Source organism: Polypterus senegalus, chromosome 8 (genome assembly GCF_016835505.1).
Source record: "Polypterus senegalus isolate Bchr_013 chromosome 8, ASM1683550v1, whole genome shotgun sequence".
Lineage (NCBI taxonomy): Eukaryota > Metazoa > Chordata > Cladistia > Polypteriformes > Polypteridae > Polypterus > Polypterus senegalus.
Window position 1 is genome coordinate 16976082 of NC_053161.1, and position 22289 is coordinate 16998370.

A 22289-nucleotide genomic window follows, 5' to 3' on the forward strand; every position below is an offset into this window, starting at 1 on the left:
TGACAACTTGTCACATGTTGGCTTATTATATCTGTGAGTGTGATCTTTCTGAATCATATAGAAATCCAAGAAAACTTCTTTGTCCATGTTTTTCAGATAATTTCGTGTAAAGTGCGATACTTTTGGACTTATGGATTGTATCTATTATTGGCTGTAGAATTTCTAATACATCCGATCATTTAACTCTTTCGATTCTATGTTTCATCGCTTCTCTGTGATCATAAATATAAACCTGACCGAATTGTGGTTTCTTTGAAACTAAATTTGTAGTAGCTCTGTCATATCACTTATGTCCATATATTCAATCTCTTTTCACTGTTCTGTTATTTCACAGAGTAATACTTTCCGTTTGTTGGCGCTAATGCGATCTTTACTATCAGTTTTTTGAGACTTTTGAATTTTAGTACTTTCATAATCTCTAACCTGCTCTTTATGTGTAACGTTTTTGAACCTCTTTACGATGTTCTACTTTGTCTTCTACTCTTTTTCTTCTTCTACTGTTTGTCTTTTATTTCTGCCCCCGCCTAGACCTGTTTTCAAGTCATCTCTTGGCACAAAGTCTTGTCTCGTGAGACGTGAAATTATCTCTCTGAAAATGTCTTGTCTTATCTCTCTGAAAAAGTCTTGTCTCGTCCCAAGATTTTCTTAAATAATAGAGAGATATTTTATGCCAGTCGGTCTGGTTGCATGATAACACACAGAGTGCATTCCGGCCTGATGATCCCGTTGGCCTGAGGTGTGGGCTAGTGGCAGCGGCTGTGGTGGACATATTAGTTAATAGGCTAATTCAATCCCCTCCCTCCATTCAGGGTTCCTAGGGAACTTACCATGAATTTCAGATTTTTCCAATCAAGGTAAATAAAATTAAGTGTCCTTTCTTTAAGAATACCGAATCAAAATGTCAAGGTGGTTGGCACTGTGACATTGTACATGTGATTTCTCAATTTTAAAATTTTTAATAAATTTGCAAAAACCTCAAGTAAACTTTTTTCACGTTGTCATTATGGGGTGTTGTGTGTAGAATTCTGAAGAAAAAAATGAAGTTAATCCATTTTAGAATAAGGCTGTAACATAACAAAATGTAGAAAAACTGATGCGCTGTGAATACTTTCCGGATGCACTGTAAATTAAAGATTCATCTGTATAATGTAATATACATACTCTATTGCATTTCATCTTAAAAATGATTTCAAGAACTCCAAGAAGACAATGCCTGGAAATCTAAATCGACTTAGAAGTCAGTCATCATCATATGTAAATACACACTTTCTTCTATTGAATTCCTTTATTGTTATTGTATGGTACAATGAGATTTTACAAATCCTCCATAAACTTATTTTCCTATAAAATGATAAAATAACATAATAATAATAATAATAACAATAATATGATAAAAAAACAATGAAAAATATACAATATGAAAGCATAAGTATAATATACATGTACATATAGCGCAGATAGAGAAATGGTTCATGAAGAGGCTCACGTTATATTTTGCAATATTACAACTGTAGTGCAAGTTTACAGTGAGGTAATTGTACTTATAAGTACAAACAGTTCTACTGGAAACACTTGATGGAATGATTGAGTGCATTTAGAGGTCTTGAAATGAAACTGTTTCTGAACCGTGAGGTCCCTACAGTAAAGGCTCTGAAGCGTTTGCTCTATGGGAGCAGCTCAAATAGAAAGTGCACATGGCTGAGGCTGTGTGTGCTAGATGCTGTATCCTGATAATCCTCTCTCCAATATATATATATACACACACACACATCTCCTTACACCCTGAGGGCATTTTTCAACAATCTCCACCTGAGGGGAGTACTCCAAAATAAGACCTTATTATTCAAAAAATAAAGGCAGGACAGTTAATTTTTCACTAATATCTGACAAATAACTTCTTAAATGTGATAGAATCTGTGTTTGTGTCAAATGTAAACATTCTTTTACTTAGAAAGTGCTGCTAAGCTAGGAAAAAGGTACTCACAGTAATATATTTTTTTTTGGATACAGTATATCTAAAGTACAAGGTACTTGTTTGTGTTGGTGTGCAGCACAGTTCATATGTATGTGTGCCACACGGCTGGGGGTGGTACCCAGCTGGGACGTCCAGGAAGACCGGAGGAGGGCTTGCGCCTCCTCCAGACCACGAGGGAGCCGCCCTGGCTGCTTTGGGGACCACGGGTAGAGAGCATTGAAGCTCAGTCCTGTAGGGGCCCGTGGTCACCACCAGGGGCTGCCCCAATGCCAGGAGAGCCCTGGACCTCAGCACTTCTGCCACACCCGGAAGTGCTGGGGGGAAGAGGAGCAGGGACACTCGGAGTGCTTCCGGGGATGCACTGGGGTGTGTCGGTGGAAGATTGCCGAGAAACACCTGGAGCATGTCCGGGTGATTATAAAAGGGAGTGGAGGCGGCCTGAAGACTAAAGGTATTGAGTATGAGGCCTAGACTTTGGGAAGTCTTGGGGGTTTTGTGTGTGCACTTAGTACTGTAAATACTAGTTGTAAATAAACATGTGGTGGTGCTTAAACCTGTCTGTGTCTGGGGCCTGTTCCACAGTATGATATAGCAAAAGATTTTTAAATAATCATTTGGTATAGGGTGTAAGATTACTTTCCCCTTGGGAAGAAAAAAATTCTGTTTATCTATCTATGCAAACTCAAAAATCTTAATGTAATTTGCCACATGCATATTCATGAGGAAAGAATACAGTTCATTGCACAGTTCTCTTGATGTCTGACACTGAACATTTCTATTTTTTCTCAGCATTTAGTTTCCTTTTAGGGACTGAATTCTGATTTTTTTTTATAATTTATTGAACAATGTGCCCATCTTTAAAAATTCTTTGTACTACTCAGCAGCAATGCTAATCTGAATGACACAATTTACTAACAGTTTCAGGAACTATGCAATTCTGAATAAATTAAATATATGTAGGCATTTTCATATTTATGATGACTTGCACCAGGCTGACTGATACAGTACTTGATATCTGAAAAGCTGTAAGTTGTTTGCTATTACTGTACCAACAGATGGCTCAATATGTGGCTTGTATTTGGCCAAAATGTATTATTTCTAAGATAGATTATTAATGATGATAATGAAGTAGAATCAAATGATCACATAGTTTCTTCTGTTTTTTACTGTTTCCACACCTGAATTAATTTAACTAGTGGGATGCTGAGTGTTGACTTTCCTCAGAAGAGTCATTGTCAGTACAACTTCCAGTTTCACTTCCAAGGTCAAATATACATTATAAAACTATTGTAAAGAAAAATCTATATATATATATACAGTATATATATATACGAGAATGTTTTATTATTTTCTCTACATAACTGATGAACGCCAATACAATAAGCATGAAAAAAACTGCTCTATGACAAATTTTGCTGTCAGTGTTGTAACATACTCATATTGGTGGAGGGAGGAGAGGAAGGATAACACATGCAAAGCTTCTTCACTAGATAAATAAATTACATATTTACTAGATATATAGATTTGTCCCAAGGACAAGCATAGCTTTTACAGAAGCTCAAAAATATAGAAATATTATACAAAAGATATAACAATACAAGCCCCCGCAAATGCACACAAGGACTACTAAGAAAAAGGGAAAAAAAACATTTATTTTGTTGCATCTATCAAAATGAAAGCACACAACATTTCTGAGCAAGCTTCTATTGCTTGCTGGGTGCACTTTTACCATGCTTTTATCACTTTCATAAACTTTTTTCTTATGTAATTGTATTTCATTGTGCTCTGTTTAAAAAAAAGAGGACAATCATGTAAAAACATCCTCTATAACCAGAACACCACCAAGTATCATATCTTTCTCATATACTTCACCACCCCAAGACCTTTTTTCTTTTTCTCTCACTCTCCAACAGTCATTTCTGATGGCATTGAGCTTTTCCTCAGGTCAACCAGTAACTCTAGAATCAAAGGCCCTCTGGCACTGGATTTAAGTTGATTTAAAGTGGGTTTACATGACTCACTTCTGGCAAAGCTTGCAGAATCCCTTCCAAGGTTGTTGTGGGTAATCTTCTGGTTTGTGACTCTCTTACTGTCTCACCAATTCTAGGGTCCCCATTTGTTGTTCAGGACTTCTGATATATTTACAGATCTTTATACCATCTAACAGTGTTATTCTCCATTGATAGTCTGAATCAGTGTTAGTCAATATGAATACATGTCCACTGTAATAGTTTGTGCATTACCAGCACTTCACAGCAAAACTTGAAAAAAAATATAGATCTCTGTCAATGTCACCTATTGAAATTTTCAATTTTAATGAATGTATGCTCCTTACAAATGACCTTAGACCTGTGTATTTTATGAAATCAATGAGTTCTTTGAATCCTGTTGGAACTCAGATCAAACCGTCTGCAATTACTCATCAAAATGGTTCCATGGAATGCAAGTTTAATTTGGCCCATCTCCCAGGACAGAATACATTAATTAAAAGAGCATTTTTTGCATTTTAATGCAGGTTCATTCACCATGACAGGCCGGTCAGTTACATGAATGAGCGATGATTGTTTGTCAGCTGCTGGTAAAATGCATTCAAGTATATGTTACTTAAGTTGCCTGCAGTACACGATATTTTAGTTCCTATGGTAACAGTGTGCCTGCAACTGTCTGGCTGACAGCTAAAGCTTGTTTAAAAATGACTAGGAAGCTAAACTGATAACCATTGGCACATTTGACAATTTTGTTTATTTCTGCATAAGAGATGAGTCTTTGTTTCTTTACTGCACTTTGATGTTTTGATTTCTTTTAGTTTATTTTTTTCATACTTTTCAATACTAAATCCTCACCTCTACCAGGGCTTTTGTTTCATTAACTAGAATTAAATTTGACTTGAAAAATAATTTAAAACATTAATTTAACAAGCAAAATACATAAATGACAGCATTTAAAAAATCATTCCAATTGTTAACATATATCCAAAATTTCTGTACACTAATTAACCAGCTATCTGTAGGCTCCACTTCATCACATAATTTAAACAAGTTCAGCCACACAAAATGAAAAAAGAAGAGCTGGCAACCAGCCTTGCCACACATTTACCAGCTTTGCCTCTTCACCAATCTCTTTTGCACATACAAGAAATTATTTTCATATAAATCAGTTTCATACAGCTGAAACATAACTTTTGTCCGTTCAAATATGCATTACTTTAATGCTAATGCAATCTCTTAGTAAACCGGATGCTCCCCTTCCTCTTCTCAATTCCTGACTCCCATGATTTCATTCTCTCTCTCTCTACTTTTCTTTAGCTATCTAAGGTATTTTGCAACTCACAGGTAAGCTCCAAACTTTATCTAGTCAGTGCTTTTCTTTTTTTAGAACTATACAAAAGCATCAAATAGAATGCAAACCACCTACAAAACCATTTGTGTTAGAAACCTGGAACTAAGTAATCAAGCTATTTCATACGCCTACAAGGAAAGGAAAAATCAACACTTGCACAAATGTTATAGTATGCATGACTGCACAGAGGTAGATGGAATATATTTTCAAAAGTGCTACCTTAACTGTGAACACATATATCCTAACCGTGAAGTGGCCTGGTTCTGCCAGCCTGTTATTGATAGCCTCTTTTCTACTGTATTTTCTAGTCTTACTTTATTCCATTAAATTTCAGAAGCATAAAATGCAAGCACAAAAAAATTCTTAATGTAATTTAAACAAAAATACCCCGGTAAAAACAAAGCAATAATAAATAATTTATTTACTAAAATTCCGTGTATATGTGAAAATCAGATTAAATCAGTGATTAAACCACAATCATGTTTGTTTTAGACTCTGGTGAAGCATTTTACTATACACAAAGGACCCTTTAAAATCTGGCTCCAGCAAAAGTAAAAAAAAAAAATTTTTTGAATGAAACTAACAAAAGCAAGAAGGTATTAAAGATGAAGATAAGAGGTAGTTCATTGGTATCACAATGAACAAACTACTGGGAAACAATTGCTTAAAGCCAAAAATAGTAGAGAACTTGCAAAACAATCTGACAAAACATAATGGAAATATCCAGTGGGATAGAATTAAAAAAGAAAATTATGATTTTGCATTAGCAAAGAGATATTGTGCACCTCTCCTTTGTGTCAGTGCACTACACTACATTCTGTAGATATAACAAAATCCATACACACACTTAACTTTTATTTTGGGTTAATGGGTTCCTAGGGTAAAGGCATAAAACACTGGCTTACATTTAAGTTAAAGGTAAATTCACTTTATTTAAGCAAATAAAAATGTGTATTTAGTGTAGACTCACCATTATACATGCTGCACATCTAAAAAATGTCACTGCTTGTGTACGGTATATTGGTGGTCCACTATGAAAACAGCCAAAATTATTCTGGCTCATATGGGTAACCATGTGCCATTGGTATATCTCATGATGATCTCCAATTGCATGAAGCCTTTACCTTTAGTTAATTGAGAAAGTCAGCTGTACAGTGATGTAGAGGGCATTCCTTTTAACTCAGTTGCAGGACACAAGGATTCAAACCTAGCTTGCTCACTAACTATGTGCAGTTTCCAAGTTATCTTAGTGTTCACTAAGGTTATTCTGTGAGTACTCTACCTCTTCTTCTATATGCCAAAGACGTGTTTTGTTAATTGATTACTCTTAATTTGCCTGTTGTGAATAGACTACACCCTTTCAATGTTGGTTTTTGTTTTGTTCCCAATACTTCTGGGATAAGCACTAGCTATCTAAGATCCTACTTTGGATTACTGGTTTAGATAATGGACTGTTCCTCAACACTTAAAAATTAACACAAGAAATCTGTTTCTCCCAATTGCCATACATAATTTAACAAAAAAAAATCACGATTAACTATGCATTATTAGTACATAGAAAGCTTATGTAAGCAGGGCTCAATACACCACACAATACTATTGAAACTGTGAAAAGAAACATAATATGATGTTTTAAATCCTGCTTGGTTCAGGGTTAAGGGTGAACCAGAGCCTATCCTGTTAGTACTGGGCAGGAAACAGACCATGACATGGTTCCCATCTGTTTAATAGCTTAAACACAGACACACACACACGCACACATACACATACACACACTCTGTTACTTAAACAACAGCCAATTTCAAATCGCCAATTTGCATAATTAGTATGTCTTTGGCGATGTATAAAGAAAAACACAGACTGCCTGGAGGAAAGCCACTGCAGACATTAGGTGTATGTGCAAATTCCACATAGACTACAGTCTTAATATTCAAACTCATTATGTTTGAGCCATCTACTGCACCACTGTTCCACCCACTCTGAGACATAGTTATGCAAGACTTGTTTAAAAAGCACTGAATATTTTACCTTTAATGTTGTATTTTGTTTTTGTGGATGTACTGAATGCTCTTCTGATTGTTTTTGTCATGGCTTGTCATAGAGTACTACTGTATGACCAAGTCACTGGAGATGTTAAAGTACACAACTGATGATTTCAGGAGCAAGTGGTACAACTTGCAAGGTTTACGTAAATAAAGGCTACAAATACAACATGACTGGGCCAACTTAGGCATTGATTTCAATGACCAAAGCAAAAATAAAACAACTGATCCTCAGTAGAGTAGACCAGTATCACATAGGTCTACTCCCTATCATTAGTTTAGTTAAAACAAAAAAAACACCAAATGATCAATATACTTATACTCATCCACTATACGTAATTTTCCTGATATTTTCTGTTTAAAACTTAAAATATCAAAATTACAATGCAAAGCTTTTTCGTCAGTATTTATGTATAATAACGATCAAGATCAATTCCACATTTAATGTAATGCTTCATGTAACGCCAGTTTTATGGCCTTCTTAAACTCTATTTAAGATACTTAATCCAGTAAAACTCACAAAATTGTGTGCATTATTTTTTTATTAATATTAATGTTAATATATCCTGTTTACACAATATTAATTACAATATCTCTCTATTTTAAAATTTATATTAGTGGCTCAAATTATATACATCTGCTGCAACTAGGTTTTTAATCCAGCTGGTAACAGAAAAGGTGGATCTACACCAGACAGGCAAAAAGAGGTGACTTGTAGTCTTGTTTTTCAGTGCTTAATGCATACCTAATGTGTCACTTGATCATTTAGTGAGGAAGAAGTACTTTATGTAGTTTGATTAAATTAACAGAATTTCAAGACATTAGACTTTGTGAGTTGTATCTCAAAATTTCTTTAAAATTTCTAAACTATATAATTTTATACAATTAAAAGGCTGTTTTTATCAGTTAATAGAAAATATTATTTATTCAAAAACATACCAGTTCATCTTAAGAACATAATCTGGGACACCTGTCCTGCATTACATAAATCTCTTACCTCAGTTAACAATTACAATAACTATTCCTTTTGATCAACCATATCCATCCATCCATGACCCACTATATCCTAACTACAGGGTCACAGGGGTCTGCTGGAGCTAATCCCAGCCAACACAGGGCACCAGCCCACTGCTGGGCACGCATACACACACTAGGGACAATTTAGAATTGCCAATGCACATGTCTTTGGACTGTGGGAGGAAACCCACACAGACACAGAACATGTAAACTCCATGCAGGGAGTACACGGGAAGCGAACCCAGGTCCCCTAACTGCAAGGCAGCAGCGTTACCACTGCGCCACTGTGCCACCCCTCAACCATATCTGTAGTGCTTAATTCCCCTTTTCTTTTGCACAGCCGGCTCATAACCTTCTGACCCTTCTGTCACTACCAGTTAGACTTTCAGCTGCCAGCAACATCCAAATGGTCCATAAAAGGAATCCTCTGCAACTAACCTCATTCAGGAGCAGTTACAGTATGTACGCTGCACTCCTTAGATAATATTTTTACATATAATCTTTATATATCCTACGCTATGGCTGTTCGTTTGTCTGTCCAGGATTTTAAATCACCTGTAGCTCGCAAACCGCTTGACCTATTGACCTGAAATTTGGTACAAATATACTACATAATGTCTACTATCCACTTTGAGGGTGATGATTGACCTCCAAGGTTATTTCTTTTTTTAATTTTATTTTATTTTACTGTCGAATCAACTCTCGGCAGCAGCCAGCAAGGCAGCCATGTGGTGCTTTCATACGGGTGCCGTTCTCACCCCTACCACCTTTGCCATCACTTCCCCTACCTCTTCATATCTTAAATCATTTTTGAGGCAGATTGAAGATTTAAGTGCCAGTTTAAGTGAAAAATTAAAGAAAACGTACTAAGCAATTGCAACACAAACACTGGCTTAATCCATTTTAACGTGAAAAGATGCCGCTAGGGTGGAGAAAAAAAGAGCTGCTCAGGAGGCAGCAAGCGCATCAACCACTGAGCAAGCGAAACTGTAAATGTACAGAGAAAGAGTATGAAAACTATGAATGCTCAAATCAAATGCATTCATTGCACTTTATCGTGCAGTGCGCTGTTACTGGTTATCACATTAAACAGTCATAATACAGAATTGTAACGTAATGAACTGATGACATATCTCCACACAATAATATTGTTGAGTAGTGAGCTTTGGAGAAAAGGAAGGTTGCTATATTGTGCATTCAAGAGACTAAATGGAAGGGAGGTAAGATCAGGTGGATTGGAGGTGGATTCAAATTGTTCTATCATGGTGTGGATGGGAGGAGAAATGGGGTAGGAGTTATTCTGAAGGAACAGTATGTCAAGAGTGTTTTGGAGGTGAAAAGAGTGTCAGGCAGCGTAATGATTATGAAGCTGGAAATTGGAGGTGTGATGATGAATGTTGTTAGTGCATATGCACCGCAAGTTGGGTGAGAAATGGGTGAGAAAGAAGATTTTTGGAGTGAGTTGGATGAAGTGATCAACGGTGTACCCAAGGGACAGAAAGTGGTGATTGGAGCGGATTTCAGTTGGCATGTTGGTGAAGAGAGCAGTAGAGACGAGGAAGTGATGGGTAGGCATGGTGTCAATGAGAGGAATGAAGAAGGTCAGAGGATAGTGGATTTTGCCAAAAGGATGGACATGGCTGTGGTGAATATGTATTTTAAGAAGAGGGAGAAACATAGGTTTACATACAATAGTGGAGGAAGATGCACACAGATAGATTACATCCTATACAGAAGGGTTGATCTGAAGGAGATTGAAGACTGCAAAGTGGTGGCAGGGGAAAGTGTAGTTAAGCAGCATAGGATGGTGGTCTGTAGGATGACATTGGAGATCAAGAAGAGGAAGAGAGTGAGGGCAGAGTCAAGGATCAAATGGTGGAAGTTGAAAATAGAAGACTGTCAGGTTGAGTTTTGGGAGGCGGTGAGAGTGGCACTGGGTGGCAGTGAAGAGTTACCAGACAGCTGGGAAACTACAGCAGATGTAGTAAGGGTGGCAGCAAGAAAAGTGCTTGGCGTGACATCTGGAAAGAGGAAGGAGGAAAAGGAAACCTAGTGGTGGAATGAGGAAATATAGGAGAGTATACAGAGGAAGAGGATGGCAAAGAACAAGTGGGATAGTCAGAGATATGCAGAAAGTAAACAAGACTACAAGGAGATAAGGCACAAGGTGAAGAGAGAGGCTGGACACTAAGGAGGGAGAAAATGACCTGTACCAATTGGCTAGACAGTGGGACCAAGCTGGGAAAGATGTGCAGCAGGTTAGGGTGATAAAGGATAAAGATGGAAACCTACTCACAAGTAAGGAGAGTGTGTTGAGCAGATGAAAAGAGTACTTTGAGAGGCTGATGAATGAAGAGAATGAGAGAGAGAAGAGGTTGGATGATGTGGAGATAGTGAATCAGAAAGTACAACGGAGTAGCAAGGAGGAAGTAAGGACAGCTATGAAGAGGATGAAAAATGGAAAGGCCGTTGGTCCAGATGACATATCTATGGAAGCATAGAGGTGTTTAGGAGAGATGGCTGTGGAGTTTTTAACCAGATTGTTTAGTGGAATCTTGGAAAGTGACAGGATGCCTGAGGAGTGGAGAAGAAGTGTACTGGTGCCGATATTTAAGAATAAGAGGGATGTGCAGAACTGCAGTAACTACAGGGGAATAAAATTGATGTGCCACAGCATGAAGTTATGGGAAAGAGTCGTGGAAGCTAGGTTAAGGTGAGGTGATGATTAGTGAGCAGCAGTATGGTTTCATGCCAGGAAAGAGCACCACAGATGCAATATTTACTCTGAGGATGTTGATGGAGAAGTTTAGAGAAGGCCAGAAGGAGTTGCATTGCGTCTTTGTGGACCTGGAGAAAGCATATGACAGGGTGCCTCGAGAGGAGCTGCGGTATTGTAAGAGGAAGTTGGGAGTGGCAGAGAAATACGTAACAGTTGTACAGGATATGTATGAGGGAAGTGTGACTGTGTTGATGTCTGTGGTAGGAGTGACGGGTGCATTCAAGTTAGAGATGGGATTACATCAGGGATCTGCTCTGAGCCCTTTCTTATTTGCAATGGTGATGGACAGGTTGACAGACGAGATTAGACAGGAGTCCCCGTGGACTATGACGTTTGCTGATGACATTGTGATCTATAGCAATAGTAGGGAGCAGGTTGAGGAGACCCTGGAGAGGTGGAGATATGCTCTAGAGAGGGGAAGAATGAAGGTCAGTTGGAACAAAACAGAATACATGTATGTAAAGGAGAAGGAGGTCAGTAGAATGGTGAGGATGCAGGGAGTAAAGTTGGCAAAGGTGGATGAGTTTAAATTTTTGGGATCAACAGTACAGAGTAATGGGTAATAGGCGAAAAAGAGAGTGCATGCAGGGTGGAATGGGTGGAGAAGAGTGTCAGGAATAATTTGTGACAGATGGGTATCAGCAAGAGTGAAAGGGAAGGTCTATAGGACGGCAGTGAGACCAGCTATGTTATATGGGTTGGAGACAGTGGCACTGACCAGAAAGCAGGAGGCAGAGCTGGAGGTAGCAGAGTTAAAGATGATAAGATTTGCATTGGGTGTGACAAGGATGGATAGGATTAGAAATGAGTAAATTAGATGGTCAGCTCAAGTTGGACGGTTGGGAGACAAAGTCAGAAAGGCGAGATTGCATTGGTTTGGACATGTGCAGAGAAGAGATGCTGGGTATATTGGGAGAAGGATGCTAAGGATAGAGCTGCCAGGGAAGAGGAAAAGAGGAAGGTCTAAGCCAAGGTTTATGAATGTGGTGAGAGAGGACATGCAGGTTATGGGTGTAACAGAACAAGATACAGAGGACAGAAAGATAAGGAAGAAGATGATCCACTGTGGCAACCCCTAACGGGAGCAGCCGAAAGAAGAAGAAGAAGAAGAAGAAGAAGAAGAAGAAGAAGAAGAAGAAGTAGTGAGGTTTATATTAAGTAAAAAGCAAATACACAAAAAAGCTCAATATTGTCACAGCTCTAGTTCTAAAGCAACGTTTCTGTAATATATGTCATACAATCTACAGTTTAGGACATCATACACAATTTTATATTGGCCTCATCAATTTGTTGTCCCTTATTTCACTTTTTTGCTTTTATAACTCATGAACCTCTTGAAGTTGACCATCTATTGCTAAACATTTGAAAAATATAGTATTTTATCTACTTTAATGCATTACTTCTGGACAGAGCTCACATTACTGGTTATTGATTTAAGCGTGGTTTACACCAGGCAACACAAATTATATTCCCCAGTTTCAGACTTTATTTTACCTAGACATATTGTGTAAAGATTGCCAAACAACATCTGAAAAAACAGGATATTTTCATTGTGAGCAGTAAGAGAAGAACTGGCAATGCAACAAAAACATATTTAAAACTGCATGAAAAAATATAAACAAGTTTTTCAAAGGTTTGCTAAGTAATATAAGACACACCACTGCAGACAGTTGGTGATGAACAGCAGCAGCAAGTAAGCAAACGTTTGCACTAATGTTGAATAAGCATAATAAATCCTCCTCAGGAATCAACTCTGAGAAATTTGAAACTGCTCTTTTCTTCAGCCAGTCTCTAATGATATTTTTAAGAACAATAGTTTTATTTCAGGATTTAAATAGGAGACATTAGTAGACTTTATTCAGAAAATGGCAATCAAGTCTCAGGATATCCTGACACTATTATAGAAAATAACCCATCCTTTCAAGTAATTTGAAAAAAAATCAAGAAAGTCTTTGTAAACTAGAAAACATAACATAAAACCCCGTGTTGCAAAATTTGTAAATGTATTGAGTATAAACCTTTACGAGAATCCAAGAATTCCTCATTTTATGATGGCAGCATAAATTACAGTATATCACTTCTTCCTAATGATTTACACCAAGCCCTAGTATTTATTTTTAGCATACAAATAAATAAAGTGTAGAGCCAAGCACAATAAACACAACACTACAGCTAAAATTGGAGACACTGGACTCTTTTCTTAGTCCAATCCATAAAATGTAAAACACAATTAAACATATTATTGTTCTGCTGTGTGCTATATTGTTCTTTACAATCTCTTCAATTTTATCACAAATTTATGTATTATGGTAATGCATTCTTGATTGCTTAAATACAAATTACTACTGAATACAATATAGTGTACATTGTTTTGGCAATACAGTATTGTGACACACTATTACTTGTAATGTTTTCCTTTGACACCTTCTTTGAAAGATGTCATTCATATTGCCTTCTAAGAAAGTTTCATCAATAAGTGAGACATTCATTGTTACAATATTTATTTTTCCAAAGCCATTTAGTACCAAAGGTCTCATTAAAAAAAAAATGTACGCTTACAAATTTACAGACAACCTGCACAGACTTAGAATCAGCAGCACATCAGCACAGACTGATTACAAAAAAGTCTAGTCACAAGGGTTTAGTCACAATGTACAGCAAGCCAAAAAATGTTTTTTTTGCTGCAATTTTCTATATATTATCAAAGTAAACATCACTCTATTTTTAACTCATGCTCACCTTTTTAAAGAGCCTGGTGGAATCTTCACTGATCTGCATGAAGCGCATGATGACATTGTTTAAGTAGATGTCACTAAGTGTAGCATGGTCCTTGCTTTCTCGTCTCACTTGATTCAGTAGTAAATACCAACAGTTGACAGGAGACAACAGATTTTGGTCTTTTCTGTTAAGAAAGAAGTTGATAGGTCTTAATAAATTATCATCCAAGTGAATAATTGATCTTAAATTCTTTCCTTAATTCTGAAAGACTCACGAAAGAAAATATTTGTTACAACATCTATCAAGAGGATCTTGTTATTCAGAAAGGTTTATTGCTACCTGTGGTACCGTAATATGTACTGTATTACAGAATGAACCTTGTGCCAGTATTAAATTCTTTTCACTTTATTCACATCCTTACTCTAGCTCAGATAAATAATTACTACTTATACTACCTCTATGTGCAGTATGAACACAGTAATAATCTGTCTAACTCTAAATAGAGAACATCTCTCTGTCACTCTGAAAAACAGAATTTAGTTAAAAAAATGACTTAATACATAAGCTTTCAAAAATCACAATGCAACTACATATCAAATCACTGCCATACATATATTATTAAACTCATGCATCCCTATAAGAAAAAAATGAATCAAAATGACTGAAAAAACTCCCGACACATAGACAGAAGCTTCCCTACTTATTTTTATTTCTTGCATGCAGTTATCAAACACAGCCTCATCTCTGAAACTGCCTCATTAAGAAGTGGGTTCATTGGCGGGGTCTGGGTCAGATAGGCTTATCTCCCATCTTCAGATATGAGTGGTACTGTCAAATTACAAGAACATGTCAACATTTTACATAATTAACAGCATCAAAGCCAATAGTTATTAATTAGTGGTAAAACACAGTATACAACATACACAAAATGTAACATTAGCAAATTCTGATTTAGTAAGAATATGCTAAAAAACTGCTACATTAAAATTAATTGGAAATTAAACAAAAATCCACTTCCCTTGCTAGTATTAATACAATGTGCATATGAAGATTATTATACATAACTCACATATTTTTCTTTACCTATTCGCAACTCCTGTCAAAAGAATTTAATTCTAACACTGATACTAACACTAACACTAACACACTAACACTATACCTGCCACACACTCTTTGTTACAAATAATAACAATAATGCTAATAATTACAATAATAATTAATTTTATTTAGATAGCATCTTTCCCATGAAAACATAATATGACATCAAAAGGACATGCCATATTTTCCCATTCTATTTTATGCTTATGGAACTAATCTATTTCATTTAAACAAGCATGGTACAACAAAATGAAAGCATGGTGCAGCAAATTGTCACAGCCTAGGATTCATTTCCTGAGAGTCCTGGTAGTGAGAGTTTAACATGAAAAATGAAAAAGAAAGTAGAGCATATTTTTAAAGAAATATTCAAAATATAATTATACAGCCATAACAACAACTATTACATGTTATTATTGTTGTTTTGTTTATCTAATATATAAAGAAGAGACGATGTATGTATGTTTGTTTGTCTGCCATACAAATCTGCACTAGACATCTAATCAGCACCATACTGGAGATGGGGCTCCTTTGTGACCAGGAGAAGATCATGGGGTATGTTTGGTTGGGAAAAATGTTCGTCGTTAACCGTAGGCCACCTTTTCACCGACACAACATTCAGCACAAGTCACCGTCACAAGATGGCCACACGTTGCAACAGACGTTCACAGTGGCGCCATCTAGCGGAAGTTTTGGTCTCTGTGTATTGCTCTTTACCCATGTTTCTTTAAATTGCCAAGAGATGGCAGAAGTGTCCAAGTATGAGAAGTTCGACTGCTTTGATCAGGTGAAAGGGAACTGCCGTATGGATGTAAAACGTGAACGACCCAGTGTGCTTGACCGGCTCACACACCCGCGTTTCAGCACGGTTCAACACAGACGCTCCAAAGGCTCTGGAATGACCACTTATATTACCTATTACAATAAAATGTGAATCAGAACACTGTTTGTTCTGTTCCTATGTTCTGTTTCTTTCATTTGGGAAATTCATCGGTTATAGATTCCCGGGCGTGTTAAACGCCACAGCACACAGAATCCAGAGTGGAGGAACTTACAATTAAATGTAAATCACAAAACTGTGTGCTCTATTTCTACAGTATGTTCTGTTTCTTTCATTTGGGAAGTTCACTGCTTATACATTCCCGGGCAATGCCGGGTACTCCTGCTAGTTATTTATATAATTAAGTCATTTTTGTTGCTTGGTTTCTCTGTGTGGATCAATTTTCTGCCATGTCCCTTGTGTTTTGTGGGTTGGTCCCCAGTCTCCATTAAGGGACTATGAAGGATCATAGGAATTTCAGTTCCTCTGCAGTACATATCTATGTGCTATGTGGTTAGTCAGTGTCTTCTTTTTGCTACTGCTTATTCTTCGGACTTACTGGCTATTTGATATAATACTGTTCTGTATTTGGTTTATGATTTCTGAATCTATTATTGGGAATGTGTTTGACTTGGATTGCCTTTGCCTTTTCAGGCAACTCCTTTTGCCTCTTGTGGTCCATGGAGCTTTTTTGTTGCAGAACAATTCTGTAAAATAAATCTTTTACTTCTAAATTCTTTGTTTGCCCTTTTTTGTCTTCTGGGCAAAGGTTTGCAATCATCACTCTAGTCATTTTTGATATACTGGGACATTGAAGAATATATTTTTTTTAACTTTATTTTTGGAAACACATTTTTGCACAGTGTATTCTGAAGCCAGCTAGTCTTGGAAGGTCTCAGACTGACTTTGTGTGCTCCTCCTCTGGCCAGACCAGAGGAGATTCTGACCTGCTTTCCTGACCATTTTGGAGTCATCACACCACCCTTTGGCCATTTGTGTGTGGGACACAACAGTAAGTCTTGTTGTCTAGCAATTATTCCCTAAAATATATAGTGACAAGAAGCATTTATCAAAAGAGAAGGGCCTAAGTTGACTCTGGGAATTAAAATGAAAAGCTGTATCAAATAAGATCTTCCCAAATTCTACAGAATAGCAAACTTCAATATCCATTAAGTACATTTAGACTTAAACCATATAGCGGCACCCATGGAAAACAATGCACAAAATATCAGCACCATTTAAACAAAATGGAGAAGTAAAAAGCATCACAAAGCAAAGACTAACAACAAAAATGTCATATCAGAGTGAATTTTGAAAAAAATAATATGAAGAAAATCAGTAGACATTAGGAAACTCATGGAAGGTGTCAAGAGTCAAAAAACCCAAAAGGAAGCAAATGACCAAAACCAGAATGAAAGCAAACTTATTGTCAAAGAAACACCCACAGTACAGAGTCATTAAGTAGAATTTGCAATCCTGGATTGGCGCACTATTTCTGAGCATCCTACGACAGCAATGAGGTAATGTTGCTAATAGCAACATGGTTTCTGACCCCCACCCCAAGCAATAATAACCAAAACAGTAAAAAAAACTAAATGGTGGCACGAAAATACATAAGTAATAATAACAATTTATCCAACTTTGAAAATGACCAAAATGTGTCATTCTGTTATATTATAGGCAGAATGTATATGTTTTAATGTTGCTTTGTTATTTATTATTATATATAATATTAATAATTATTTTGCATATTACTATTATGTATTTTTTTATATTGGTAATTAGGTTCTGTGTTTTTAAATTTGCCTCCATTCCGTGTGTTATGTGGGTGGTTTTTCACAAGGGAGGCCACCATGAAATCACTGCTGCTGACCCCTCTTCCCTGGCTGTATATTCAGCCTGGGATGAGGCCTTAGCATAATTTTATTGAAATTACTAGGGGTTTCCCCCCTGCTTGCTTTGCTCGCCAGCCATTTCGTGTCTCTGCCACTCGCGTTGTGAAGAGGGGGGCTGAATGCACCCCAAGGAGATACGGTCACTCTTCTGAAACCCCCTCTTAAATGGTGATACAATGGGAAATGAATAGTTTTTTTTTTACTTCCTCTTTGCTCGATCAGCTGCATCATGCACAGCGCTTCGAACATTTAAAAGTCTATACAGCAGCTGTTCTACTCTTTGTCTTTTATTTCCGGCTCTGGGTGTGGTTAAATCTCTTGGCACAAATTCTTGTCTCACGTGACGTGAGGTCTCCTCCAGACTCCCTGTTCCCCACCTCCCTGGGGATCTGTTGAACCAACACCATCGATAGTTATGACCGAGATGAGCTGACAAATGAGGACGAATCTCACTGAAGCCAGAGGAGGGTGGAAAGTGCTTGAGTGCTTTTATTAAAAACAGTCAAAAGAAAACCAAAAGTGTGCACGGTGCAGTGTTCTCAACAAAAAAAAAAAGTATACACATAAATCCATAAAACCAGTGAAAAGTGGGGATAAAATCCATAATAAATAAATCCACTAAAATAGAGGTTAAAATGCAGTCTCGCTGTTCACACGATCTCAGCCCACCTCCTTCTGTCTCCCCGTCTCACCCATCCCTCGAGGAGCCGGCGGAGACTCAGCAGCCGCAAACTCTTTTCAACCGTCTTGGTTGCCTCCACATTGCGCAGCCAGACCGTCCGAGGTCGGTTCACCCCTCGTCTTGGTGCTCACTTGGTCACCCCTTGGATCCATTGGGTGGTCTTTAGTTCTGCTTGCCCCACTCTACTCAATTATTCAGTGAGGCGAAGCAGCCCCTAGAGCACCATAGCCTGCGCTCCCTCACGGAGCCCCAGCTTGTGCTGCCTTCTCCATCCAGATGTTTGGATCATCTGCCCTTCACTGCCTTTCAGGTTTGTTTTTCCTTACTCTCCCCATGTACCAGCCATATATGTCTCCGTGGGTGCAGCGCCTTAATCACACGCTGCAAGGAAGCCGATGAGGCAATGTAGAACGATCGCACCCACACATGCAGGTGTGAGTCACCCCAATTACCTCATCAACTCCCTGTGGTCGTGCAATCGTGCCCACAGAGATGGACACGGCTAACGATTTAAAAAAAAAAAAGCTGCAGACCTGCTATACCACAGTGAGTTCTTGATATTTTTTAGTTTTTAATTTAAAACTCTAATTCGATAAATTCTGAAAAGAATCATACCAAACATATATGTGTAGGTTTTAAAATAATAACCAACAACGTCACTGTTGCACTTTTAGGCTTAGGATTTTATATAAATAGAGTAGATGTAGTAGAATTTGTAAGTATGGGTATTCATCTGCTTTTAATTGGTTTGCTATCATTTTTTCTAATATCTCTGGATTCTGATTATAGATTAGTGCATTGGAACTTGTTCACTTTAGGACTGCCTTTTCGTCTCCTTTTTGTTTATAAATTAATACTTTTCAATTACAAATAATCCTCTTTGTCTTTTGGTTACAAGCCAGAGCTTATCCCTTTGTGATGCATTTTGGAACATTTAATCTTATTTTCGAACTTTAAACCAATCTTTTAATTTCTGTGCCTAATCAGGCTGAAGACTACTATTAGTTAGTTAGTCAGTAACATATTTGCACTAAGTTTAGCTGCACAAATTTCAAAACAATTACCGACTCTGGTTAGGGAACAAGAGAGGGAGAGATACCAGTGTCACATTTCACAATAAGCTCTACTAATATAGATTTTGGAAATCTTTGATTTGCTACAGAAACCTTTCAGAAATCGAACATTTATAATCTAGGTAGCAGCCAACTTTTGAAGCTGAGCTTTTCCTCATTCTAAATTAATCAAAATGATGGTTGGAACTAACGTCATAAAAGAAGGATTTGCTACATAAACAAGAAATGTTAACATTGGAGAAAATTTGAAAAGTATTTCTTTTCTTTTCACAGATTTTTACCACATATAACAGGCACACTGGACCAATGGAAAAGTTGTGTTTTGAAATTTTGCATACTAGCAATGTCTAAATATACACACTTATGTGACACAATTAAAATACAGATCAAATGTGGAGTGACAAAACAGGGAATAATATACTTTTACATAAGTTTACATTGAACCCAGAACTCTACTGGAAATTATCCATAATGTGTAACATATGTTAAAAGTGAAGAGTCTGGGTCAAAAATATAGAGCAGCATTGTTCTATGTACAAGAGACCTTATTGTTCTGAGCTTCCCTTCTTAATTTCACTAATCCCCCAAACTTTTAAGCAAACAACCTAACTATGAGTCAATGGGAATTCTAAAAATGGCCTGTTTAGTATAGTATTTTCACACCATGATTTACAAACAAAAAATGTTTCAAGTTTGTATTATTTATAACGTTCAGCTTATTGAACTTCTGAACAGTAACGTTAACCCTGAAGTTACTTTAACTCAAACCCAAGCCTAAATAATGTGGCAGATATGTAGTCTCATTCAACTTTACCAAAATCCTTTGCTGGCATCCAGAGATAAAATCTCTTCTAGATGCTCCAACAACAATAGTGAGATATTAAGTTTACTAAATAGACCAGGCAATAGAGATCAAACAATGAGTATTTGATTCTGTGAAAAAGGCAGCAAAATATTTTTCATACGGTTTGACTGTGGTTTTGTTAAAGAGAAAGGGATCTGGAGGATTAATAATTTAAGATAGTATGAGTTTATTTTCAACAATGAAAGAATGCAGCATTAGTCATTGTTTTCCATGAGGACTAATTTCTCAGTCAATTTCAGGCAACCTTAAAGGATGATCCACTGTGGTTATATATTGATATTGGAATGTAAGGTAGCTTCTTATTTAAGATAAAACATCACTGGATACAGATTAATACAAAATTGCCTGTTAATTCTTAAATACTGTATTATTTGTGTAAAAAGAGAAACTGACTAAAGACCAATTTGCTTTTTGATTTAGGGGTAAAACATAAATTTTGTTGGCGGCTAGATTTCTTATATGTTCCAAAAATTACTTTTTAAGAAATATCACTACAGTGATACTCTAAAAATAATTTGACTTTAATTTTAATATGCTGTTTATGTACAAAGAAACTCAATATACAATATAATGTTATGATCTACTATACCTATATTCCAGAACAAATTTCTTTAATTTGCATCTTGTTCTGCTGCAGAAACTGCCCTTGCAGCTCCTTTAAGGAGTAGACTATCTGTAATTTGTTTTCAAAAATAATTGCTGCGCGGATAGATGACAATGATGACTACATGTGTTCCAGAGGTTGTGTTAAGTGTGGCATTGCTACTTTGTATTAGATAAGGAAGTGATCAATGTGCGAGTTATGATGAAAAAACTTTTGAACTGGCAATTGTCACACACATGCGCATGGGAAGCAGTCGATGGGCTTAAATAAATGTACACTTATAAGTGCACCAGACCAGTGGGTGGTGTGATGGACAGCCAGCAGCTCAACCCAGCCGGGATGCCCTTGAAGTGGAAGGGTGGGGGAAGGCAGCTTTTTCAGGACACTGCCTCTCACAATACGCTAGATGGCAGCTCCCCTGGAGTGTAGCAGTGCCCCAGATTCCCACAGGGCATCCTGAGACTTGGAGTCCAGTTTCTCAGCCCTGTTGGGTGCCGTGGGTGCTGCCAGGGGGAGCCATTAAAGGACCTGGGGAGTCATGCTTCCCTTACAGCCCGGAGGACAGAAGCCCCACAGTACTTCCGGGCTGATTAAAGTCTTGGAATTCTCCATCTGACCCGGAAGTGCTGGCAAGTCACGTAGGAGGAAGAGTAGGAGCACTTCTGGATCAAGAACTATATAAAGGACTGGTGGCGACCCAGCAAGCGAGCCGGAGTTGGGAGGTAGTTGACAGAGCTGTCTGGGAGGTGAGGAGGAGAAAATTGTACTATTTGTTATTGGTTTATTTGTGTATGGTGGCTGTGATGCTTAAAAGGCACTTTGAAGAAAGAAGAGTGATTAAAAAGAACTTCTTATTGCTTTTACCGTGTCTACGGCTGTCTTTTGGGTTTCACGGGGCAACAGTGCATTCTTACAATGGTGATGCACACTAACACATTCTCTCTGTTCTCCTCTGCAGAACCTCAGAAAGAAATCCCGCCAGACCCCACTTCTGGTTCCAGTCCTTAAACACACTCCTTCCTGTCAACCCACTATAAAAGTGCTATAAAGAAGTCTTGACAGACCAGTGGACACACTTACCTGAGAGATGTTCAGGGAAGTGGCCAAGTTAGTCAAAATAAACCACTTAAATACCTCAGTATGTCACCCTCAAACCAATGGTTTACTGGAGAGGTTTAATAAGACCCTCAATCAGATGCTACTAAGGTAGTCAGTGAGAATGGAAGAAACTGGGACCAGTTACTTCCCCTCATGTTATTTGCCTACCGGGAAGTTTCCCAGGCCTCCACAAGCTTCTCCCTGTTTGAGTTACTATATGGGCGACAACTCTGGGGCATACTGGATATCTTAAAGGAAGGCTGGGATGAAAACCTCCTTCTAGCAAT

At 37.5% G+C, this 22289-nt stretch overlaps 1 protein-coding gene across 1 annotated transcript in view; it reads right to left on the reverse strand.

Annotated features, from left to right (window-relative positions):
- The window catches only part of srgap1a (SLIT-ROBO Rho GTPase activating protein 1a), a 250898-nt gene that overhangs the window by 113335 nt on the left and 115274 nt on the right, over positions 1 to 22289 (reverse strand). The window contains exon 3 of the mRNA XM_039760840.1: positions 13892 to 14054. Within this exon, the coding sequence (XP_039616774.1) occupies positions 13892 to 14054 (163 nt within the window). The remainder of the gene's footprint in view (positions 1 to 13891; positions 14055 to 22289) is intronic.